Below are 26081 nucleotides of genomic sequence, written 5' to 3'. Positions count from 1 at the left end.
TCACCTGTCAGTCCCTTCACCTGACAGTCCCTTCACCTGTCAGTCCCTTCACCTGACAGTCCCTTCACCTGTCAGTCCCTTCACCTGTCAGTCCCTTCACCTGTCAGTCCCTTCACCTGTCAGTCCCTTCACCCGTCGTCTCTCGCTGGAATGGCCCAGGCGTCTCCTTGCCCTGGTGGGCAGCTGCCGTGGGGCAGTAGATCTTCTTTTATGGAGTTTTTACACACGTGTCTCTTCAGCTCATGTTTAAACCTTCTGTCAATGTGATCAACACCTTGGATCATCACAAACATGTTAAAATATATGAACGTTTACATTTCTTGTATGTCACATATGTTTAGTGTTATATGCAAGTATTTTTATATTATATATTATCATTTTATATTTGCCTAATCCACAGTAGATGACTTTACTACATTGTTTCTATACAGACACTTTTACGTACTTTTCTGTAGACCTTCATGACATCTCCTCAGATACTACATGATCTCAAGTCCTGGTTTGGGAAAGGCCATCGTTTCATCAGGATGTGATAAAGACTGAATGTCCCTGTGACATTTAACATTTACCCTGTAAGTTTAATACAAGTCAACATTGTGCACAATGAGAAAACATTCTGTTTAGCTTAGAAGTTCTTTATTTCTTAAGTGTTTGGATCAAGATCTCCCCTCCCTGCTGTGTCACCTGGAGTTGGGCGGAGACTCTGGCACCGCCCACTACACAACTGCAGGCGATGAGCAATCAAGCCTCCACCTCTGGAGCACAAAGGGGTGGAGGTTTGCTGCACACGTGGCCAGATCGTCCGAGTATCCTCCGTGGTACAGTTCCACTTGGCTCAGTCTGTTTTTTGTGGTTATGGTCATAGTTCTCAGTTAGTATTTCTCGTCTTTTTCCAGATCCCGTTTCTTGGACCCACCATGCACCTCCGCCTCCGACCCAGCTTCCCACAACCTGCCCCTTCAACCAGCATTCACATCCTCGTGTTTGTAAATTATGCAAAATATCTCTCATTTTTACTGTAGAAATGTTTTTTATTGATTCTCAATATAAACATTTTTGCTTAAAAGTGCAACTTAGAAGAAAAGAAACTCCAACTCCAATAAAAAATCCACTTCATTTTTATTCTCTGTGATGAATATTTAATAATTCATTGTGAAAATAAACTCAGACTTGGGACTTTGCAGTTTCTGTCCTTATGAGTTGCACTTTTAAGTAATATTGTGCATTTTGAGTGTGACTGAAAAACATTCCTACAGTAAAAGTGGCAGGTACTTTTGTACTTTTGTCTGGAGTATATCACATACATCACACTACTGAACTGGATGTAGTAGTTCTAGTATTGGAGTGTGTCATTGTGTAGGACATTATCTCCACATCGAACATGATCATTTTAAGAATCAAAGTACAAATGTACAAATACACAGGCAGAGATCTGTGTCCAAACAGGAAACCAAGGCAGGACAGAACTGTGCAAAGGTTCTGGGTGAAGGACTTAGACATTTTTTTTGTTTATTTTGGTCCATTTAAACCATAGACTGGCTTCACTCCCTTAGTCCACTTCTTTATACAACCAAGACTAGAACTAGAAGAGTTCACATCCGCCATCTACTGGTGAAACTAAAGAAACTGTGAATGGAGTGAACATTTAAATGCAGCTCAGGCCCAAACAAAAGAATATTTATACAGGCACCACATGAATATCCAAGAGTCAAACAAGGACCTTTTTATTTATTTGATGAGTGAGACTTTTCACACAAGCAAATGTTTGTATTTTACTGAAGTTTTTAAAACAGATAAAACAAAAGCATAAAAATACTCAGACGACTATCGTGGCATGTTTAAGGAGAACGAACTCTTCAGCGCGGACAGAGCAGCATCTTCTTCGTTCAGAGGCTGAAGACAGTGGATGTTTGTGAGGAGCTGCTCTGGATGTTCTCTCACACATGTCCTCTTTTATGGCTCCATAAGTGTCGAGAGGTCCCATGTGGAGAGTGGAAAGTGGGTCAACCAACCCGCCCCATCAGACACACACTTGTCCCTTTCTGTGTACTCTACCATATACTTTACTAATTACTTACCCACTGATGTTCACATTCAATCAAATGAATGAATGACTCACCAAAAGGTGTTGTGTTTGACTTTTATTTTAACAACTAGTCACAGTCTCACAAGTCTTCTTCCTGTCTTCACTGAATCCTGAAACGTCTGAAGAGTCTGAAGATCGTCACTCTAAACTAATAAGGTTGAATTTCTCTGTTTTATGGAGCCAGCGTCCCTCTTGGTCCTCACGCAGACCAGCACTGCCCTTAGGACTGATGCAATCGGCCAAAAGCAGGTTAAGCTCCTCTTAACAGAATTTACAATTAAATAGCAACTTTGGTCAAGAACAGAATGTCTCTACATCTCGGATCTACGGTGATTCCTCCGTCTGGTGAATCTCTTAACTTATGAGCTGGCAACCTCAAGGTTCAAGATCCCCCCTTTTTAATGCTTCAGCCTTTGGTCTCTTCTTGATTCAACACAGCAGAGTGAGGCGAGAGACCAGCCGCCTCCCAACACGTTGGTCTTTTATACAAAGTCACGCCACAGGAAACCAAGCGTTCATCCAAAAGATGATTGTTCCGATGACAGGAAGCACCTGCGTCTCAGACCAACCCGAGGTTTGTACATTCGACTATTTGCATGTAGTTATAGTCTTGCTACGATATCAGCCTGAAAAACTGCCTTAAATAGAGTAAAAAGATGATTGTTACTGTGAAAATGGAGATAAACTTGTCTAAAGGATATACTGTCAATAATATTGTACAATCTATCCACAGTTTAGTTTTATGTAGATGCCTTACTGACGTGTAGCTGATTTTACCGAGCTTAAGTTTTTTATGTTATTTTAAATTATTTATTATTATTTATTATTTAATAGAAGAAAAGTCAAGGTGTCATCGTTGCAGCTGTTTATTTCTGTTTAGACAAATATAATGTTCAGGTGAGTTTTTTCCAGTTGTAGCGACTTCAGAACTTTAACAAAATAAACATAAAAACAGAGACAGAGGAAACATTTTTTTCTATCAGCGCAGCAACAAACTGTATCTGGATTTACTAAAGACATGTGACCACCAGGGGGCGCACACACACACACACACACACATTGGGGGACCCTATAAAAGCTTTCCATCACATCTCAGGACTTTCTTCTGTTCTTTCCTGAGTTTGTTGCTTCATTGTTCACTTTACCTGTGGAAATCATTAAATTCTTCTGACTTTATGTTTCAGTCTCTTGGTCTTTAACTCTTACACCAAAAATGAACATCCTTACATTATTCTTATTATTGCAATAATAATTTCTAATGATAATTATGTATTCTTCTTCTTCTTCTTATTGTCTGTGAATAACTGCACATTCCTTTATTCAATGTAACTCCTCTTTTTAATCCTCAAACTCACTGTACAGATCTTTATTCAGATTTAACAGTTTCATGTCGCACTTTTGTAGGTGATATAAACCAGTACAAACGTTTGAACGTGTGTTGTGCAGTGGACTCCATATTCACTGGAAACACAGGGCACGTTTGTCGGGCGCATTCAGTCGGGTGAATTGAAATGGACCTTGTCACTCCAGAAATCACGTACCTGCCCTTCGACGCACACTTCAAATGGTGCGTCGAAGGGAATTTAGGTGATTTGGGACACGACCTAAATCTAATATGGTTTCAGCAAGTTCATTTGTTCACAGTGACATGAAGAGGCTGATTATGAGAGGAACAATTAGACATCCACATCCAGCTTCAATCTCTCAACAATAAGAACAGCAGGAGGCAGCAGAGGCTGAAGTCTTCCTTAATTCTCACTTTTTATATCATAAGCAAGAGGTCCATTAATGGCGAAGCCCAAGAAGAATGAGACCTTCTCGGTGCTGAAGCCGCTTCTTGTGCCTGAAATCAGAGCTGGACGGACCTGAACTTTCTGACTTCCATATTTTGCATAGATTTCTTCTTCTTCTATGGTTCCATTAACTCGAAGAAGCTTGTCTTTTATTATCTTCTCTCTGAAAATGTCACCACTGCGCCAGAGCTGTGCCAGACTATTACGAGACATTCCTTTAAAGTTTTTATCCAATTGTAACTTGGAAACAAGTCGTGTGAGACTTGATCCTTTTGCCAGAAAAAGGTGAGCGACAGTGCTCCGACCCTTAAAGTGAGACAGGTGCTTTCGAGAAGCATGTCGAATTGCAGTGACATATTTTTGGATGTCGGTGGTTTCATCTGAGGGATTGGGCCAGAACAGCAGCAGGGCTGTGTAGTACGGATCTGGGAAGTTTGAGCGAAGACCTACATCCTGCAGAGTCTTTCTGAGCATGTCTGAGAGCGCTGTGTAGCCCAGCACGTGTTTGGATTTGGACTTTGAGAGGTTAAGAAAGATGTTGGACAGGATATAGTTGGTTGTTACTTTAGTTGCTTGTGTTTGGCTGCTAAACTGTTTGTGTTTATAAAGATATGCATAGGCCTGAGTGATCTCCTCCATCTCTTCTGCAGATCTGTCCAAATGTTGAAGAATTCCTGAAAAAGTGTCTGCGTTTTTCTCTTCCAGGAACAGCCTCTTTTGTTCCATCATCATTTTCAAAGCGAGTTGAGGGTTGCTCTGATGCTCCTTTTTCACTTGTTCTGGTTCAATGCAAAACATCTTAACATACTTTTTAAAATGTTCACTGATGGTCCAGCGGTTTTTTGAATCGAATTCTGAATTGATAGGTTTTAAGTATGTAAAGAAAGAACTCAGGATGTCAAATGTGTCTTTGACCTTGTTTTTCAGGTTTATGAGGAAATGTTCATGTTCACGAATGACTTCCACATATTTCTCATTGATTTCATTGTTGTCCTTGTGAACATTTGTGATTGGAATTTTACTCTCTAAAAAACTCTTCAGATACAACTTGTTCATTGGATGTTGATTTTCATCAAAAAATGGTACCCTGCCCAGTACTTCAAATACCAAAAATGTAATTTCCACAACTCCAACATAGCCATAAACAGTGTACGACTTTCTGGGATAGTCTTGATCATCTTCTGGCTCTTCTTCATCATCATTGGGTGCAAGTTCCTGTGCCCTTTCAAAGGCTGCAATAGCATTTACTGCTATTTTAAGGTTCTGATGAAGACCTTCAGGACTGTGTGATTTTTTTTGCTTTTCTCGTTCCATGTTATATTTTAAATTACTTTTGTGGACTTGAGCAATCGTGTCAAACGTAAATGGGTTTTCTCTGATGTTCTTTGCCTTTTGAGCCCATTTCAGAGCCTCAGTGAAGTCCTGCTCTTTAATGTACAGATATCTGGCCAGGGCCTGGGGAATGGACGGACTGACTTCAAACCTGCAGGAGACCTGCACAAAAATTTCCTGAATCGTTTGTCTTCCTTTTTCATTGTGGATTTTTTCAACAAGTGGTGAAAATGATTCCCTTTCTCCACCCTTCTTGAGTTGCCGTTCAATCAGCATTTGTTCTATGATCTTCATAAGTCTGTTTTTAACAACTCCTGCACTGTAAAAGAGATCACAGTGTAAAATCTCCATTGTGATGTCACTGACCGTGAGCTCATGTCGTCTCTCAAACTCTGTCAGACAAGCAGCTGCTATGTGGTTATGCAGGATCCGAACTCCTTTGTACCCTCCCCAGTCTTCAACTTTATCTATGATGAGGAGGTTTGAATATGGGGCCATTCTGTTCAGCATCCCATCCTCTTTCCATCTAATCATTTTAATCCCCAGGAAGTCCTCACAGAGTGAGAGGGAGATCTCTGAATCAGCCACATATGTATTGAGCAGTGCTAGAAAGGCAAACAGTTTGGCCTTCTTAGTGCTCGTATCAAAACTCTCCAGAGTATTAGAGGCAAGGTCTCGAGTGTACCGCGGGTCAAAGTTACTCTTCATGAGCATGAAACTGTAAAAGTTATCTGGCTTACTGTGAGTTTTTTCCAATTCTTTGAGTTTCTTTTCAAAGTCCTGCTGTTCTTCTGCGGTCAGAGATGTAGTCAGGTACTGGCATGGAGTGTTGTGGTCCTTGTACTGGTTCTTTGGACTGTGGCTGCGCACACAGGTCAGAATGATCACCTTAAAGGGGTGGGTGTAGTCTATATTCATGTTGGACACAGTTTTCTGAATAAAGTTTACAAGTTCATAGGTAGTGTCCTTTGAATCATCCACTAAGAGTAAAACTGTGCACGGCTTCTCATGCTCGAGTTTCATGAGTTTTATGATTTGATGGGCCACTTCCTCTTTTGAGACTTTGTTGTCCTTGAGAACCGCACACCTGAGCTCTTTGCGGAGGTCCCACATGACGTGCATTGCAAGAGTCGTGGCCCCACAGCCCGGATGGTGAAACAGAGTCAGCACATCGCAGGTGTTTTTGGGATCTTTTAATTGAGTTGTGATCATCATCTTTACATTTTTGTACTTGTCCCTCTTGATGAAGGGCCGTTCCTTGTCTTTTTCGCAGAAATAAAAATTCCACCATTTCACCTTGCCGCCTCGGTAGAATTCCTCTTCTTCTTTTAGTTTGAACAGTTTGAACTGTTCACTGTTCTCATTGTAAATTTTCTCACACTGGTTTACACACAGAACCTCCAGAGCGGTCATCAGATCTTCCTCCTTCTGTTTTAGAACAATGCAGCTAGAGCCTGCAGAGGGCAGCAGTTTCACAGTGGACTGGCCGATTGGCCCCAGGGCCATGATGGTGCCATTGATTTCTCTCAGACTCAGCTCGTTTATGGAGAATGGGTCGATGTCTGTGTCACATTTCTCTTGAACCAGCTCCCTCCATTTTGAATATGCGTTCTTGGACTCGCACAGTGTGACTATGTTTTTCTCTGATGTGTTTTTGTAGAAACACCTGTACGTGTCAAACATGGGATCTTTTTCAGTTTCAACTGGAGACAATAAGAGGAAGATGATCAGAAATTCTCTGTGACAGAGAACCTCTGGTTTGCAAACGAATGAAACTAGGTGCTCCACATCTCTGCAGGACGTCTTCAGCCAGGTCTTATAGTCCAGCTCCTGGTGTGATGCATCGTCTAGATCATTTCTTCCGTTACAGAAGACCCAGCTTGTCTGTTTATACAGATTTAGCTTCTCTATGATTGATTCATTTTTTCCCTCATATTGTGCTGGGCTGTGCAGGTTGGCCACCCTCGACTCTCTATAGGAGTGACAGACGCCTCCTGGACACGCCGAGTTTGGGTCAAAGTCCAGCACACAGAACAGTTTCAGTTTGTTCAGAAAGTGGAGGTGCTGCACCTGATCTGGGCGGCTCTTATTCAGGACGATAATAAACTTATCGTAGTTATCCAGCGCGTTTCCGCCACACGTCAACAGATTTTTCAGCTTGTCCCCTTGATCAGCTTCAGCTTTTAGAATGTCCTTTGAGGGCAACTCCTTAACCTTCCGCGCACCTGCATTAAAAACATTAATCATGAGTACAACAGTAAGCATGAGATGGAAAGAACTTCATATTTTAATTACAGTGATATGTGTCTTACCCACAGTTTTCTCCAGCTCTAAAGCACTTTCATTTTTGTTGATTGCTCGAAGAATCTCCACTGTGACACGAGGGGCTTCCTCTGCATAGTTTGCACACAATAATGAGGCAATGTCCATTTGATTTACTTTGTCGAGTTTGCATCGCGGAATTGGCTTGTGCTTTGGCGAAGTGTAGTCTTTTAAGTGGAAACAAAATTGTTTTATCTCTTGCTCCACAAGGTTATTCAACACATTGTAGATGGTGATTTCATTGTTGTCTTTAAAACTTTCTGCTCCCGAGACCTAGAAAAAATGTATACAAATTAGAATGGAATTCAAATTGATCCACCTATTTTTTTCCACTTATCCGGGGCCGGATCATGGGGGCTGCAGTCAAAGCAGGGACTCCCAGACTTCCCTCGCCCTAGACAAGTCCTCCAGCTTCTCTAGTGGGACCCAAAGGTGTTCCCAGGCCAGACGAGAGACACAGCCCCTCCAGTGTGTCCTGGGTCTTCCCTGAGGACCCCTCCCAGTGGGACATGACCAGAACATCTCCCTAGGGAGGCGTCCAGGAGTCAATTGGAACATTCCACCTCAGCTGGCTCCCCTCGACATGGAGGAGCAGCAGCTATACTCCAAGCTCCTCTTCTGTGACTGAGCTCCTCACGTTTTCTCTAAGGAAGTGCCCAGTCATCCTGCAGAGGAAACTCATTTTGGCCTCATGTATCTACAATTTTGTCTTTTCGGTCATTACCCAAAATCAGGATTAAACCAGGACTAAACCAGGATTAAACCAGAACTAAATCAGAAATAAACCAGGGCTAAACCAGGACTAAACCAGGATTAAACCAGAACTAAACCAGGACTAAATCAGAACTAAACCAGGACTAAACCAGGATTGAGAGCTTCGCCTTTGGACCCAGCTCCTTCTTCACCACAAAACTCTGATACAGCGACCGCATCACTGCAGACGCTGCACTGATCCATCCTTCCCTCACTCGAGAACAAGACCCCGAGATATTTGAACTCCTCCACTTGAGGCAGAGACTCTCCACCACCTGGAGAGGGCACCACCTTTTTCTGGTCAAGAACCATGGCCTTGGATTTGGAGGAGCTGATTCTCATCCCGGTCGCTTCACACTCTGCCCTAGAGCTGCAGGTCCTGACTCAATAAAGCCTCAGGAAAACATCATCTGCAAACAGCAGAGATGAGATCCTGTGTGTCTCGTGGGAGAATGTCTTCTCCAGATCCACAAAACACATGTGGACTGTGACAAACTCCCATGAGCCTCGAGGACCCGATGGAGAGTATAGAGCTGGTCCAGTGTTCCACGACCGGGATGAAAACCACACTGCTCCTCCTGGATCTGAGGCTCGACTCTTGAGGCTCCTTGAGAGGAGCTGGACTCTCCTTGAATTGAATTACATATCAGATTAAAAAATAACAATGAAATACAGTTTAGGCAGTTACATAATCCTCCTTCTGTAGGAGGAATCTGTGGACAATTATTTATTTGAACTTTTCAGGATTCAGAGTCAGGATTCGGGATTCAGATCTCATCACAGAACAGAAACTGCATTAAGTAAAAGAAAAAAATCAATTCTGTCTCTGGACAAAAGGATTTTTGAGTGACGTTTGAAGACGTTTGGCTGCTCGTTCAAGACACTTCTTCAGTTCTGGTCAGATTCCTGCTGGACACTGTCTTATATCTGTCAGAAGGAGGTGCTCACGACACTGAAGCTAACACACCTGTACAGTTTGTGTTTGTTGGCTCAGTGTGAACTGTGCCTGAGTCATATTTTGCATCATGGTTATGCCTCAAGAGAGAATGCTAAGCTAGCACTAGCAGAAGTGTACAGTGGCATTAGAAGAGCCTTGTAGCACATCTGGACAGTGTTAAACTCAGCTGACTGCAGTCGTGCTGATTTCAAAACAGTTCTTCACAAATTCTACCGATATGTGAAGTGTGCAACTAGAGAAAAAACTTTGGACCAAGTGTAAACCAATACACACATACTGAGCCCAGGCCGACCCCCACCTGGGTCTGTCAGAACACCTCTCTCTTCTGCTACACCCTGTACGTCCAAGAGCAAAAGAGCTGGGACCGGACACTCGTGACACTTTGGACATCTACACCTGCACTGTTTCTAATTATACATGGGCTTCTGTGTGGACAATACAACGTGCTGGAGTCTCCTGTGTTTCCAAACCAAAGGCTGGACTGTTCATCTGGAGCACTGGGTGTTTTCAGAGTTGGTCGATGCATTTCTGGGCTGTTCAAACATATTATATTGAAACATTTACACTGTGACCTCACGGATTCTCTCGTCTTAACTACAGACCTGGAGGCCTGAACATGAAGCGCTAAATAGACTCTAATCTGATGAAGCTGACAGAGCTGAGTCAAACTGTAGGAGCAGTGTGTTTCAGTGTTTGAATGGGGTCTAGGTGCAGGGAGTAGGACTGGACTCATAAAAACATAAAGGAAACACTGCCATGTTCATTTACTGAAGCTGTGGCTTTGGTCAGTGGCAGAGAGTACCCAGTGTGAAGAGACTCGAGTCCCTCACAGCTCCGACCTGAGGTCACTCACACAGACTGTGATGGAGGAGCACAGGAGCTCACTCCTCATGGACTCATCTGACGTCTGCTGATGCAGCTTTGTCATTTACGCACAAGCAGTAGGCCTACACCTAGAAGCTCTACTACTACTACTACTACTACTACTACTACTACTACTACTACTACTACTACTACTACTACTACAGTCATGCCAGCATCAGTATCAGAGCCTGTATCTCACCACACAAACTAAAGTGGACAGATCCTCTGCTGTACTTCCTCATTTTACATAATTTCATGATAATGTTGTTCTGTTTTAGGGGCGACAGTGGCTCAGTGGTTGAGTGTTGGTCCCAACCCAAAGGTCGGAGGATCGAGTCCCGCTCAGACCAAGTTCTGTCGTTGTGTCCTTAGGCAAGACACTTCACCCACATTGCCTAGTATGAAAGTGGTGTGTGTGTGAATGATAGGTGGAGGTCAGAGGGGCTGATGGTGCAGATTGGCAGCCTCACTTCTGTCAGACTGGCCCAGGGCAGCTGTGGCTACAATAGTATCTGACCATCACCAAGTGAAATGAATGAATAATGAGTCTAGTGTGGAGCTTTGAGAGGCTTTGAAAAACGCATTACAAGTGTAAGACATTATTATTATTATTATTATTATTATGTTTTATCATGAAATCAGATAATGTCGTGACACCGTCATGTGATTCTGAGACAAAACGTGATACTTTATTTTTAATCTATTTCAGAAGCCCACCATGAATAGAGTAACAACGAGGCCAGTTACGTCGCCCGGACTGGCGTTACCGGGGCCCCACCCTGGAGCCAGGCCTGGGGTGGGTGCTCGGCAGCGAGCGCCTGGTGGCCTGGTGGCCTTTCCCCACGGGGCCCGGTCGGGCCCAGCCCGAAGAAACGACGTGGGGCCGTCCTCCCGTGGACCCACCACCTGCGGGAGGAGCCATGAGGGGCGGGTGCGGAGAGATCCGGGCAGCAGTCGAAGGCGGGGACCTCGACGACCGGATCTCCGGACATGGAGACTAGCTCTGGGGACATGGAATGTCACCTCACTGGGGGGGAAGGAGCCTGAGCTTGTGCGGGAGGTTGAGCGTTACCGGCTAGATATAGTCGGCCTCACCTCCACGCACAGCTTGGGCTCTGGAACCCAACTTCTTGAGAGGGGTTGGACTCTACATTTCTCTGGCGTTGCCCGCGGGGAGCGGCGGCGAGCTGGTGTGGGCTTGCTCATTGCCCCACAGCTCAGCCGCTGCGTGTTGGGGTTCACTCCGGTGAACGAGAGGGTCGCGTCCCTGCGCCTTCGGGTCGGGGACAGGTCTCTCACTGTTGTGTCGGCCTACGGGCCAAACAGCAGTGCAGAGTACCCGGCCTTCTTGGAGTCCCTGGGAGGGGTACTAGACAGTGCACCAACCGGGGACTCCGTTGTTCTCCTGGGGGACTTCAACGCCCATGTGGGTAATGACAGTGACACTTGGAGGGGCGTGATTGGGAGGAACGGCCTCCCCGATCTGAACCCGAGCGGTGTTTTGTTATTGGACTTCTGTGCTAGTCACAGCTTGTCCATAACAAACACCATGTTCGAGCACAAGGGTGTCCATCGGTGCACATGGCACCAGGACACTCTAGGTCGGAGGTCGATGATCGACTTTGTTGTCGTGTCATCTGACCTCCGACCGCGTGTCTTGGACACTCGGGTGAAGAGAGGGGCTGAGCTGTCAACTGATCACCACCTGGTGGTGAGTTGGATCCGCTGGCGGAGGAGGAAGCCGGACAGACCTGGCAGGCCCAAGCGCATTGTGAGGGTCTGCTGGGAACGTCTGGCGGAGCCCTCTGTCAGAGGGGTCTTCAACTCCCACCTCCGGGAGAGCTTCTCCCTGATCCCGGGGGAGGTTGGAGACATGGACTCCGAGTGGGCCATGTTCTCCACCTCTATTGTCGATGCGGCTGCTCGTAGCTGTGGTCGTAAGGTCTGTGGTGCTTGTCGCGGCGGCAATCCCCGAACCCGGTGGTGGACACCGGAAGTAAGGGATGCCGTCAAGCTGAAGAAGGAGTCCTATCGAGCCTTGTTGGCTCGTGGGACTCCTGAGGCAGCTGATGAGTACCGGCGGGCCAAGCGTGCCGCGGCTCGGGCAGTCACAGAGGCAAAAACTCGGGGTTGGGAGGAGTTCGGGGAGGCCATGGAGGAGGACTATCGGACGGCCTCAAAGAGATTCTGGCAAACCGTCCGACGCCTCAGGAGGGGAAAGCAGTGCTTCACCAACACTGTTTACAGTGCGGGTGGAGAGCTGCTGACTTCGACTGGGGATGTTGTCGGGCGGTGGAAGGAATACTTTGAGGATCTCCTCAATCCCACTGTCACGTCTTCCGAGGAGGAAGCAGAAACTGGGGACCCAGAGGCGGACTCGTCCATCACCCTGGCTGAAGTCACTGAGGTGGTTGGCAAGCTCCTCGGTGGCAAGGCTCCGGGGGTGGACGAGATCCGTCCTGAGTACCTCAAGTCTCTGGATGTTGTGGGACTGTCTTGGCTGACACGTCTCTGCAACATCGCGTGGCGGTCGGGGACAGTGCCTGTGGAATGGCAGACCGGGGTGGTGGTCCCTCTGTATAAGAAGGGGGACCGGAGGGTGTGTTCCAATTACAGGGGAATCACACTCCTCAGCCTTCCTGGTAAGGTCTATTCCAGGGTACTGGAGAGGAGAATCCGACCGATAGTCGAACCTCGGATTCAGGAGGAGCAGTGTGGTTTTCGTCCTGGTCGTGGAACACTGGACCAGCTCTATACTCTCCATCGGGTCCTCGAGGGCTCATGGGAGTATGCCCAACCAGTCCACATGTGTTTTGTGGATCTGGAGAAGGCATTCGACCGTGTCCCTCGTGGTGTCCTTTGGGGGGTGCTCTGGGAGTATGGGGTCCGGGGCTCTTTGCTAAGGGCTGTCCGGTCCCTGTATGACCGGAGCAGGAGCTGTGTTCGCATTGCCGGCAGTAAGTCAGACCTGTTCCCGGTGCATGTTGGACTCCGCCAGGGCTGCCCTTTGTCACCGGTTCTGTTCATTATATTTATGGACAGAATTTCTAGGCGCAGCCAGGGGCCGGAGGGGGTCTGGTTCAGGGGCCGGAGGGGGCCTGGTTTGGGAACCACAGGATTTCATCTCTGCTGTTTGCAGATGATGTTGTCCTGATGGCTTCTTCGAGCCAGGACCTGCAGCAGGCACTGGGGCGGTTTGCAGCCGAGTGTGAAGCGGCTGGGATGAGAATCAGCTCCTCCAAATCCGAGGCCATGGTTCTCGACCGGAAAAAGGTGGTTTGCTCTCTCCGGGTGGGTGGTGAGTCTCTGCCCCAAGTGGAGGAGTTCAAGTATCTCGGGGTCTTGTTCACGAGTGAGGGAAGGATGGAGCGGGAGATTGACAGGCGGATCGGTGCAGCGTCTGCAGTGATGCGGTCGCTGTATCGGTCCGTTGTGGTAAAGAAGGAGCTGAGCCGGAAGGCGAAGCTCTCGATTTACCGGTCAATCTACGTTCCTACCCTCACCTATGGTCATGAGCTCTGGGTCATGACCGAAAGGACAAGGTCGCGGATACAAGCGGCTGAAATGGGCTTCCTCCGCAGAGTGGCCGGGCGCACCCTTAGGGATAGGGTGAGGAGCGCGGTCACACGGGAGGAGCTCGGAGTAGAGCCGCTCCTCCTACACGTTGAGAGGAACCAGCTGAGGTGGCTCGGGCATCTGCTTAGGATGCCTCCTGGACGCCTCCCTAGGGAGGTGTTCTGGGCATGTCCCACCGGGAGGAGGCCCCGGGGAAGACCCAGGACACGCTGGAGGGACTATGTCTCTCGGCTGGCCTGGGAACGCCTTGGGGTCCCACCGGAGGAGCTGGAGGACGTGTCCGGGGTGAGGGAAGTCTGGGAGTCCCTGCTTAGACTGCTGCCCCCGCGACCCGGCCCCGGATAAAGCGGAAGAAGATGGATGGATGGATGGATATTTCACACACCGTGTATGTGCTGAATTAGATGGACAGGAGATAATATCGTCTATCGCGGTATAATTATGGTATGAAGATATAAATAAAGGATATCACGTCACTGTCAGTCAAATGCACCATAACCTTCACCCTGTGACACAGCCATACCCAGCACGTCTCACCTCTGCTGGAGACTTTATGTTTGGAGCTGCCAGTTGTTGGGATGGTCTCCTGGAGGAGTTTGGGACATAGGGTTTCTTCTGTGGCGCAGGTTGTGGTAGTAGTTGTGGCGTTGCTTGTAGCGGTGGTTGTGGTGCTGGTGGAGACACACTTGGCACTGGCTGGACCGGCTGGTTCTTCTCCTCTTCTGTGGATGCATCCACTACAGGCAGCAGCTCCGGCTCTGGTTTGTCTTTCAACTGTCTAAGGTCTGCCAGGATCTTCACTATTGGACCTTGTTTAATGTCCAGATCCTTAAAGTCCTGCTTCTCAAAGCAAACCAGGCAATCCCCCGACACCTCCTCGTGGAGCAGGCGCTGGGCGTACTTGTCGTAGAGCTTCACGTGCTGCAGTAACCACTGCTGCACCTGCTCCTTTGTCCAGCGCTGCACATATGCAGGACACTGAGGCTCACACTTCGTCTGGTGCTTCCACTGTTTTACATGGTTTGTGATTTTCACCGCTGGGCCATGTTTTATGTCCAAGTCCAGTATCTCACTTTTGGTAAAATACACTAAATACTCCCCAGACACTTCCTCGTCAAAAAACCTTTGAGCGTAAGTCTGACTGACTTTGACGTCTGAAACGAGCCATTCTCGAACGTCATCTTTGGTCCAATCTTCCATCGCAAGTGGACGCTCTCGTTTGGAGCAGCTCATTGTGGATTATCTGAAAGATTCAAAAAAAAGACTTAAACTGTTTATCTGAGGTCAGAGCAGGAAACAACATGAGGTCACTGTTTGTCCTATGGTCCCATATTCAGGTTTTTAAATGTTTGGTTAAGACTAAACACCTCAATCTTTCATTTCAAATACACTGTCAAAAAAAAAAGTCACCACCTGAATTTAAATAAGCAAATATGTCGTCTCCTCCTGCAGTTGGTCCGGTCGAGGTTCAGCAGAGTGAGGTCAGCTGACACCTGAATATCCTGAATGACCAGGTTATTACAGCAGTGGATTTTTGGGCATTTCCACGATGAAAATGTCAGGATTCATCGAGCTCAAATAGTGACAGAGGATCAGGAGCAGAGACGTCATTTTCACACACGTCCACCACAGAGTCCAGACCTTAACCCCAGTGAGAATCTTTGTGCTGGAGAAGCTTTGTGCAGCGTCAGACTCCACCATCATCAATGAAACAGGAGAAACATTAAAGCAACAACTGGATGGAAATAAATCTGTGACGATGAAGAAGAAAAATAAAAACAAAGCCACAGAGAATGTGACGTGATCAAAGATAAAGGAACAAACAAATATTAGACTGTGGGACTTTTTTTGGCTGCTGCTTTGTGGCCAGACAGTGTAAGTGTTTAAAGCAAAAAAAAAAACAATAAAATAATATTGTGGTGCTAAGTTTTCCCAAGTTCTAACGTTCCCTCATCAAACACATGTGTGAAGAGGTTTTAGAGTCATCCATCCATCTTTGAATAATATAGTGATCTCTGCTGGGCCCTATTCAAACCCTCCTTACAGTCAGCAGTACGAGCCTGTACGAGGCTCCGCCCACAAGTCGACATCACCCACGCTCCACACGACAATCCTCCATAAATAAACAAAAACATGACACAAACTGCGCACTATGACGCGACAAACCTGGTGTGATGTGCAGGAGTTTCATTAGTGCGATGAGTGTGATTGTGAAATATAATATGTAAGTGTTTTGTACAGGGCGTGTGCTTCAGTCTCACTCTCACACCATTAGCACTATTTGCTTTTATCTACAGTAGGTTTGGGGGCGGGCACAGGTGGGGGCGGGCACAGGTGGGGGCGGGCACAGGTGTGACCAGCTCTGTGTCGGTAAAGGCCCCGCCCCCTGAGCTGCACTGAGGAGCCGAGGTTCATTTAAGTGGCTGTTTTACACGTTAAACTTAAGATCACTCACTTTAAATGTATCTAATGTCTTGGGCATCAACAACACAAGAAGAGAGACCTTTGAGAGAGGAGGAGGATCTGAGGAGGATCTGAGGAGGATCTGAGGAGGATCTGAGGAGGATCTCTGAGGAGGATCTGAGGAGGATCTCTGAGGAGGATCTGAGGAGGATCTCTGAGGAGGATCTGAGGAGGATCTCTGAGGTGGATCTGAGGAGGATCTCTGAGGTGGATCTCAGAGGAGGATCTGAGGAGGATCTGAGGAGGATCTCTGAGGAGGATCTCTGAGGAGGATCTGAGGAGGATCTGAGGAGGATCTCTGAGGAGGATCTGAGGAGGATCTGAGGAGGATCTGAGGAGGATCTCTGAGGAGGATCTCAGGAGGATCTGAGGAGGATCTGAGGAGGATCTGAGGAGGATCTGAGGAGGATCTGAGGAGGATCTCTGAGGAGGATCTGAGGAGGATCTCTGAGGAGGATCTGAGGAGGATCTGAGGAGGATCTCTGAGGAGGATCTGAGGAGGATCTGAGGAGGATCTGAGGAGGATCTCTGAGGAGGATCTGAGGAGGATCTGAGGAGGATCTGAGGAGGATCTCTGAGGAGGATCTCTGAGGAGGATCTGAGGAGGATCTGAGGAGGATCTCTGAGGAGGATCTGAGGAGGATCTGAGGAGGATCTGAGGAGGATCTGAGGAGGATCTCTGAGGAGGATCTGAGGAGGATCTGAGGAGGATCTGAGGAGGATCTCTGAGGAGGATCTGAGGAGGATCTCTGAGGAGGATCTGAGGAGGATCTGAGGAGGATCTCTGAGGAGGATCTGAGGAGGATCTCTGAGGAGGATCTCTGAGGAGGATCTCTGAGGAGGATCTCTGAGGAGGATCTCTGAGGAGGATCTGAGGAGGACCTCTGAGGAGGATCTGAGGAGGATCTGAGGAGGATCTGAGGAGGATCTGAGGAGGATCTGAGGAGGATCTCTGAGGAGGATCTCTGAGGAGGATCTGAGGAGGATCTCTGAGGAGGATCTCTGAGGAGGATCTCTGAGGAGGATCTCTGAGGACCTCTGTGTGCAAATACAGTGGGGCAAAAAGGATTTATTCAGCCCCAATTGTCCAAGTTCTGCCATTTAAAAAGACGAGAGACGTAAAATAAATATTTTGTCTCCTACAAACAAACAAGATCTGTGTCTCACAGACGTGTAACTTGTTCTTTAAGAGGGTCTTTGACAATGATCCAAACACATCGCCCGGACAACAGAGTGGAGACAGCCCCAAAACATCACAGCTCTAGAGGAGATCTGCAGGAGGAACGGACCAAACTACAGCAACAGAGAAAACCTCTGGAGACAGAAAACGACCTGTCACTGCAACAAAGGGTCAAGAACAAAGTATGAGATGAACTTTTGTTATTGACCAAATATTTATTTTACTGAAGAATTTACCAATTAATTCTTTAAAAATCCTTCAGTGTGATTTCCTCGTTTGTTTCTTTCTGTCTCATCGTTGAAGTGAAACTGATGAAAATTACAGGCGTCTCTCGTCTTTTTAAGTGAAAAAAAATGAACAATTGGGGCAGAATAAATCCTTTTTGCCCCAGAGTACACAAATATATCACAATAATATGAGTGATGTTTTATTAGAGGTGCAGAGGACTCAGTTACTCTCGGACACATTTAGGTGAGTAAATCTTTTCATTAAACTGTTGTTTTCTGACATCAAACATCATACAGTTTACTTTTTTATTTTTTTAAATTAAATTAACAGTATTTTTATCTGAGTAAAAGTTCTGGTTGAAGCACGACTCTGTACTTCTACATGAATAATATTAAAAATACACTGTAGTTTTTTTAGTCCAGCTGTTGCTTTTGTCCTCCCTCCTCTGCACTTCTGTGAATAAATAATAATCAATAAAATCCACCAGAAACAGGAGAAAATGACGACGACTTTTCTGCTGTTTTTGTGAAGATTTTAGAGATTCTGACAAAAAATGACTAACTATATATTATTATGAAAAAGAGACATGTGTTTAAATAAACTAATCAAAGACCAGAGAGTTTAAGCTCAGAGTCTCATCGAGCGTTTGGATTTAACATCACGTTGTTCTGATGATTATTGTAGCCTCAGTTATGTTTATTTAACATAATTAACACATTAACGAGCTTTTACCACAGTGTTTAAGAGTCACATGGTTTATCCACATTATTAAAGCTCAGGACTTAAAACATGTTCATACTTTACATTTTCAACACAATAAAAGGAAACATGGAGATCTAAATATGTTACAGTTAATACCATAGACACATGTAATACCCCCCCTACATCTGTGGACAGTGAGGAAACTGGAACTGGATTAAACAAAGTCCATGTTCAGGATCATGTTTATTTGAGTCGAGTCTCAGACGCAGAAAGTGTCTGTGCAACAAAACATCAAACTGAACTCTACTTACTTTAATTTAGCGTCACGTTTAAATGAAGAGGTCTCCAGCTGCTGTCCTGGGACGTGTCCATGTTCCTGGGACGTGTCCATGTTCCTGGGACGTGTCCATGTTCAGAGCACAGACCTGTGTTTGGACTGAAAAAGAACAAAAAACAAGGAGAAAGTGAGGAACAGGAAGCAGAGGTGAATCATACGAAGGACAAATGTCCAGTTCCCCAGACACAGTCTCTGTCTCTGTCTCTGTCTCTGTCTTTTCGTTCAGTTCCTCTTGTGTCAGAGTCAGATCTTCCTTCAGACTGAAGCTCCGCCTCCTGAGGGGGACAGGTTAAGTATTTAAGTCTGTGAATCTACAGGACGTTCTGACAAACAGGGACACTGGCTCTGGACTTTGTGATGGTTCATCTGTCCTCTCTCTGTCCTCTCTGTCCTCTCTCTGTCCTCTCTGTCCGGTATTTTTTAACAATGCTTTATGACCCTGAGAGGGTCATAAAGCAAAGACCCCCACCCTGAGAGGGTCATAAAGCAAAGACCCCCACCCTGAGAGGGTCATAAAGCAAAGACCCCCACCCTGAGAGGGTCATAAAGCAAAGACCCCCACCCTGAGAGGGTCATAAAGCACAGACCCCCACCCTGAGAGGGTCGTAAAGCACAGACCCCCACCCTGAGAGGGTCGTAAAGCAAAGACCCCCACCCTGAGAGGGTCATAAATCTACAGCACTGGGGCCAAGAAGATAACACCTATGATCAGGGCCACTTCTTATCTGGGGCCCTGTTCACCAAAGACTGAGGGCCCCGTCCTGTGAGGGTCATAAAACAATAAGATTGACTTAAAAATACACATTCAGGGATTTGGCCAAAAGGTTTTTAATGTGTAACCACATGTGCCGAGAGGAAGACGCGCACACACACACACACACACACACACCCACACACACACACACACACACCACCACCCCCACACACCCACACACACACACACACACACACACACACACACACCCACACACACACACACCCCCACACACCCACACACACCCACACACACACACACACACACACCCACACACACACACACACACACACCTCCACCCCCACACACCCACACACACACACACACACACACACACACACACACCCACACACACACACACCCCCACACACCCACACACACCCACACACACACACACACACACACCCACACACACACCCCCCCACCCCCACACACACACACACACACACACACTGGGAGGCCTATAAAAGCTGGACACAAACCTCTCAGGACTGTCCTCTGTCCTTTCCTGAGACTCCGGTGCTTCATTTTAAACTTCACCTGTGATGATCATTAAACTTCAGACTCATACTTCAGTCCCTTAGTCTTTTGACGCTCGCACCAGGAACCAACATTTCTTACATCTCTGTCCTCTCTCTGTCCTCTCTCTGTCCTCTCTCTGTCCTCTCTCTGTCCTCTCTCTGTCCTCTCTCTGTCCTCACTCTGTCCCCTCTGTCCTCTCTGTCCTCAGATCAGGACAGATGACAGAAGTGTAAGACGTTTGTCTTTGTCTTGAGTTTCTCTCTGTTCCACTGAGGGTAACAGGACAAACGTCTTTTGTCTTTTCAGGACGAGGTGGTGCATGTTTTTGTGAATATTCATGTAGGAAAATTATTTGTGTAGCACAATTTGTACACGAAGTAATTCAAAGTACATCTCTGACATGCAGTAACATGTCAGAGAGCCACAGGAGCCACAGGAGCCACAGGAGCCACAAGAGCCACAGGAGCCACAAGAGCCACAGGAGCCACAAGAGCCACAAGAGCCACAGGAGCCACAGGAGCCACAGGAGCCACAGGAGCCACAGGAGCCACAGGAGCCATGTGTGAAGTACTTCCTGGTTCTAGTCCTGACCCGAGCAGCAGTGTTCTGGATGTTCTGGATGTTCTGGATGTTCTGGATGTTCTGGATGTTCTGGATGTTCTGGATGTTCTGGATGTTCTGTTCTGTGGCTCGTTTGTAGAGTCCAGTGATCAGGACGTTACAGTCGTCTAATCTACTGGTCTAACATAGATCTGACTCGTCTGCAGAGTTGTGTGTGACACATTATTGTTGTGTATTAACTGTCCTAACAGCAGCATGTAGAGACTGAACAACAGGGGCCCCAGGACTGACCCCTGGGGCACCCCACAGGTCAGGGACACGTACAGGGCCGGTCCAAGGTTTCAGGGGCCCCGGGCTGAATGTGGCTCTGGGCCCCCTCCTCTCAGGGGCCCCGGGCTGTGTCTCTGGGGCCCCTCCTGGTTCAGTTGTTGTTGATTCACATTTGACACATTCTGACTCTCGTCACTTTGTCCAGGTGTTTTTGTTTTTATCAGAACAACATCAGACTGAAAACATCACAACAACAACAACACACACAACACACACAACAACTACAACAACACAACAACAACACACACAACAACTACAACAACACAACAACAACAACACAACAACAACACAACAACAACAACAACAACACAACAACACAACAACACAACAACAACAACACAACTACTACAACAACAACACAACAACAACACAACAACAACAACACAACTACAACAACAACAACACAACAACAACACAACAACAACACAACAACAACAACACAACTACAACAACACAACTACAACAACAACACAAACATATAAGAACAACACAAACATAAAGGGGGGAAAAGATTTTTGAAATTCTAGATGTTTTTTCTTCATTTCCAGTCGTGTGTCCGGTCGTGTGTCCGGTCGTGTGTGCGGTCGTGTGTTCGGTCGTGTGTTCGGTCGTGTGTCCGGTCGTGTGTCCGGTCGTGTGTCCGGTCGTGTGTTCGGTCGTGTGTTCGGTCGTGTGTTCGGTCGTGTGTCCGGTCGTGTGTCCGGTCGTGTGTCCGGTCGTGTGTCCGGTCGTGTGTTCGGTCGTGTGTTCGGTCGTGTGTTCAGTCGTGTCCGGTCGTGTGTCCGGTCGTGTGTCCGGTCGTGTGTCCGGTCGTGTGTCCGGTCGTGTGTTCGGTCGTGTGTTCGGTCGTGTGTTCAGTCGTGTCCGGTCGTGTGTCCGGTCGTGTGTCCGGTCGTGTGTCCGGTCGTGTGTCCGGTCGTGTGTTCGGTCGTGTGTTCGGTCGTGTGTTCGGTCGTGTGTTCGGTCGTGTGTTCGGTCGTGTGTTCGGTCGTGTGTTCGGTCGTGTGTCCGGTCGTGTGTTCCGTCGTGTGTTCGGTCGTGTGTTCGGTCGTGTGTCCGGTCGTGTGTTCCGTCGTGTGTTCCGTCGTGTGTTCCGTCGTGTGTTCCGTCGTGTGTTCCGTCGTGTGTTCGGTCGTGTGTCCGGTCGTGTGTTCCGTCGTGTGTTCCGTCGTGTGTTCGGTCGTGTGTTCGGTCGTGTGTTCCGTCGTGTGTCCGGTCGTGTGTTCCGTCGTGTGTTCGGTCGTGTGTTCGGTCGTGTGTCCGGTCGTGTGTTCCGTCGTGTGTTCCGTCGTGTGTTCCGTCGTGTGTTCGGTCGTGTGTTCGGTCGTGTGTTCGGTCGTGTGTCCGGTCGTGTGTTCGGTCGTGTGTTCGGTCGTGTGTTCGGTCGTGTGTCCGGTCGTGTGTTCGGTCGTGTGTTCGGTCGTGTGTTCGGTCGTGTGTTCGGTCGTGTGTTCGGTCGTGTGTTCGGTCGTGTGTTCGGTCGTGTGTCCGGTCGTGTGTTCGGTCGTGTGTTCGGTCGTGTGTTGAGTTGTGTGTTGAGTTGTGTGTTGAGTTGTGTGTTCTTACATTTACATGTTGTGGGGTCCTTGTTCACACAGAGTCCTCACTTCTGTCCGACTCAAACACAAACACAGATTTTACTGTAGAAATAAAACAAATGTGAGATTTTTAGAGGAAATTTAATCTGTAAACACAAAACCTCAACAATAAAACATTTAAGACCAGGACTAAACCAGGACTAAACCAGGACTGAATCAGGACTAGACCAGGACTAGACCAGGACTAAACCAGGTCTAAACCAGGTCTAAACCAGGACTAAACCAGGTCTAAACCAGGACTAAACCAGGAGTAGACCAGGACTAAACCAGGACTAGACCAGGACTAAACCAGGTCTAAACCAGGACTAAACCAGGTCTAAACCAGGACTAAACCAGGTCTAAACCAGGTCTAAACCAGGCCTAAACCAGGCCTAAACCAGGACTAGACCAGGACTAGACCAGGACTAGACCAGGACTAAACCAGGTCTAAACCAGGTCTAAACCAGGACTAAACCAGGTCTAAACCAGGACTAAACCAGGAGTAGACCAGGACTAAACCAGGACTAGACCAGGACTAAACCAGGACTAGACCAGGACTAAACCAGGTCTAAACCAGGACTAAACCAGGTCTAAACCAGGTCTAAACCAGGCCTAAACCAGGCCTAAACCAGGACTAGACCAGGACTAGACCAGGACTAGACCAGGACTAAACCAGGTCTAAACCAGGTCTAAACCAGGCCTAAACCAGGACTAGACCAGGACTAAACCAGGACTAGACCAGGACTAAACCAGGTCTAAACCAGGACTAAACCAGGTCTAAACCAGGTCTAAACCAGGACTAGACCAGGACTAAACCAGGACTAAACCAGGCCTAAACCAGGACTAGACCAGGACTAAACCAGGACTAGACCAGGACTAAACCAGGTCTAAACCAGGACTAAACCAGGTCTAAACCAGGTCTAAACCAGGACTAGACCAGGACTAAACCAGGACTAAACCAGGTCTATTTATAAAGCACATTTCATAAACAAATTGTTTTCAAAGTGCTGCACAGAGACAAAATGACATAAAAAATAAAATCAATAAAACACATAAAAATAAATAAAATAAATAAAAACACAGAGGACCACACAACTCACGGTGTTAAAACCCAGAGAATAAAAGTGGGTCTTAAGTCGAGACTTAAACTCTCCACAGTGGAGCTGTTTGAACGTGGGGGGACGTTCCACAGAAAAGGCCCTGTCCCCTCTGGTTTTAAGTCTGGTCTTAGGGACCTCGAGCTGGAGCTGGGCCTCAGACCTCAGAGCACCGGGGTGTAATCTGGGGCCAGACCGTTCAAAGCTTTAAAAACAAACAATAACATCTTAAAATCAACTCTAAGATGAACAGGAAGCCAGTGCAAAGACGCAAGAACCGGTGAGATATGATCGTGTTTTTTGGTTCGTGCAGCAGAGTTTTGGACTAACTGCAGTCGGTAAAGTGAGTTTTGTGAGAATAAAGTGCACTGCAGTCGTCCAGGCGCGAAGAAATAAAAGTTCAAACAGTTTAAAAGATAAAAACGGTTTGACTTTGGATAAAAGCCACAGATGAAAAAAACTACATTTTAAAACGTCATTAATATGTTTGTCAAATTTAAAATCGATGTCTATGGGGACGCCAAGGACTAAACCAGGACTAAACCAGGTCTAAACCAGGACTAAACCAGGACTAAACCAGGACTAAACCAGGACTAAACCAGGACTAAACCAGGGCTAAACCAGGGCTAAACCAGGTCTAAACCAGGTCTCACTCTTTGCTCCTCCTCATGTTTTTCTCTTGTTCTTTGTGTTTTTTTGAGTCGCTCTGATGGACATTTAACTCAATAAAGACACATCTGTGTGAACAGGGTCTGGGACAGTCTGAGGACAGAGTGTCCAAAAGACTGTCCAAAAAACACACTTACCCAAACCAGAGGACATCTGCATCCTGAGGGACGAGTCTTCTGTCTCTGTCTCCGCGTCTGTCTCTTCTGTCTCTCTTTCTGTCTCTTTCTGTCTCTTTCTGTCTCTTCTGTCTCTTCTGTCTCTGTCTCTCTTTCTGTCTCTTCTGTCTCTGTCTCTCTTTCTGTCTCTTTCTGTCTCTTCTGTCTCTTCTGTCTCTGATTATCTGAGGTCAAACACACTGCGCGACTGACGAGGAAATGAGAAGAAGAGAATGAGAAAGAAGAGAAAACTCCACTGTCTCCTCCTCCTCACGTTTAACTTTCGTTTTCCTGTTAAATAAACAGCGCCCTCTGCTGGTGATATTCAGGTATTACAGAAACTCTGTAAACTCCAGACTAATAAACTTTTCACGTAAACAAATAACTCGACACAGGACGAGCCTCTGTTTATTCTGTCTCTGTGAGAGACATAAAGACACTTTAATGTCCTCACATTGACTCCTGTAATAATGAGAACTCACCACCAGATGGCGCCTCATTTCCGCGGTGTAAGTGTCATGTTACAAACAGCAAAATTTGACAAACCAAATTAAATTTACAAAATTTAGAATTATCATTTCAAAATACATGAATTGCGTGTGAAAATATTGTCTAATTAACATGTGCTCTTGTATTGTTGCTAACATTAAATTATTCTCATAAAATATATTATTTTCCACAGCAACAGAACAAAATAAAATACAAGGGAGCAATGCGCACTTCCGGTTTTTCAAAATAAAACGTCAAAATGATAAAATTCACATCTAAAATCAAAAGAAACAAAATACACAAAGAGAAACCCTGGTGGGCGTCGCCTGATGGCCCCAGATCACCAGACCAATGCTGTTACAATATTACATAACATTACATAATATTACATAATATTACATAATATTATATTATATTATATTATATTATATTATATTATATTATATTATATTATATTATATTATATTATATTATATTACACATTGCACTTTTAACTTATATTTGTATATTGTACAGTTGTTTTGTGTTTGTTGTCTCCTCTTCCCAGGACGACAGATGGAAATGAGTGACAACCTGAAACAAAGACATCTGCCCCTGAGCTGAATGTGACAAGGTCAATAGAAGCCCCTTTGCTTCAGGTCCACGTGAGGCTCGTCGCTTCAGGTCCACGTGAGGCTCGTCGCTTCAGGTCCACGTGAGGCTCGTCGCTTCAGGTCCACGTGAGGCTCGTCGCTTCAGGTCCACGTGAGGCTCGTCGCTTCAGGTCCACGTGAGGCTCGTCGCTTCAGGTCCACGTGAGGCTCGTCGCTTCAGGTCCACACTGAGGTCATTACTCTGGTCCTTGATGCTCTTGTCGTTCCTTAAATCGCTGTAACACTTTGTTGAGATTATCACAGATCCGACTTCTTTCTACTGGTTCTTCTTCTGTACTTTCTTGTTTTAACAGTGTCATTTTGCCTTGTTTCTTTTGTTTCCGGCCTCTCAGATAAATATTAAAGTCTTATTTTAGTTTTGTTCTGTAGCTGCTGGACTCTCCTCGGGTCAGTGGCGTCTGGACCTGGTCTGGTTCACAAACATCAGCTGAGGTCACGACGGTTCATTTGGAGACATCTTTGCTCCTCAGACTGATCCTTTAGGTCCGTGTGGTTTTATTTCTGCCTCTCAGAACGTCCGTCTTTTCTATTGATGGACTTCAGGGTTTCGCTTCAGGTTCCAGGAAATCAGGTCTGACTTTTCCGATTATCACGACTCAGCGACGACAGAGCGACCGACCTGCGCCGAACATCAACAACACAACATCACACGAGAAATGAAACGGTTTGTTTTTGGGACA

The 26081-nt window shown here is 46.5% G+C and overlaps 1 protein-coding gene across 4 annotated transcripts; it reads right to left on the bottom strand.

Annotated features, from left to right (window-relative positions):
• Positions 1-2953: 2953 nt before the first annotated feature.
• LOC117369501 (sterile alpha motif domain-containing protein 9-like) lies at positions 2954-24316 on the bottom strand. 4 transcript variants are annotated; one of them, XM_055221188.1, is made up of 7 exons: positions 24242-24316; positions 23439-23640; positions 22328-22401; positions 18569-18693; positions 14222-14927; positions 7524-7806; positions 2954-7436 (listed from the first exon to the last, which is right to left on the bottom strand). In XM_055221188.1, exons 5-7 carry the CDS (start codon positions 14915-14917, stop codon positions 3835-3837), a joined length of 4581 nt encoding a protein of 1526 aa, XP_055077163.1. In that variant the 5' UTR covers positions 14918-14927; positions 18569-18693; positions 22328-22401; positions 23439-23640; positions 24242-24316; the 3' UTR covers positions 2954-3834. The 4 variants fall into 4 exon arrangements, with proteins under 4 accessions (XP_055077163.1, XP_055077162.1, XP_055077164.1 ...); XM_055221187.1 differs by having other exon boundaries at positions 18569-18682; XM_055221189.1 differs by lacking the exon at positions 23439-23640 and having other exon boundaries at positions 18569-18682; positions 24242-24306.
• Between the last annotated feature and the right edge of the window lie 1765 nt (positions 24317-26081).

This window comes from Periophthalmus magnuspinnatus, chromosome 4 (genome assembly GCF_009829125.3).
Source record: "Periophthalmus magnuspinnatus isolate fPerMag1 chromosome 4, fPerMag1.2.pri, whole genome shotgun sequence".
NCBI lineage: Eukaryota > Metazoa > Chordata > Actinopteri > Gobiiformes > Gobiidae > Periophthalmus > Periophthalmus magnuspinnatus.
This window is presented reverse-complemented; position numbering and strand designations above follow the sequence as displayed.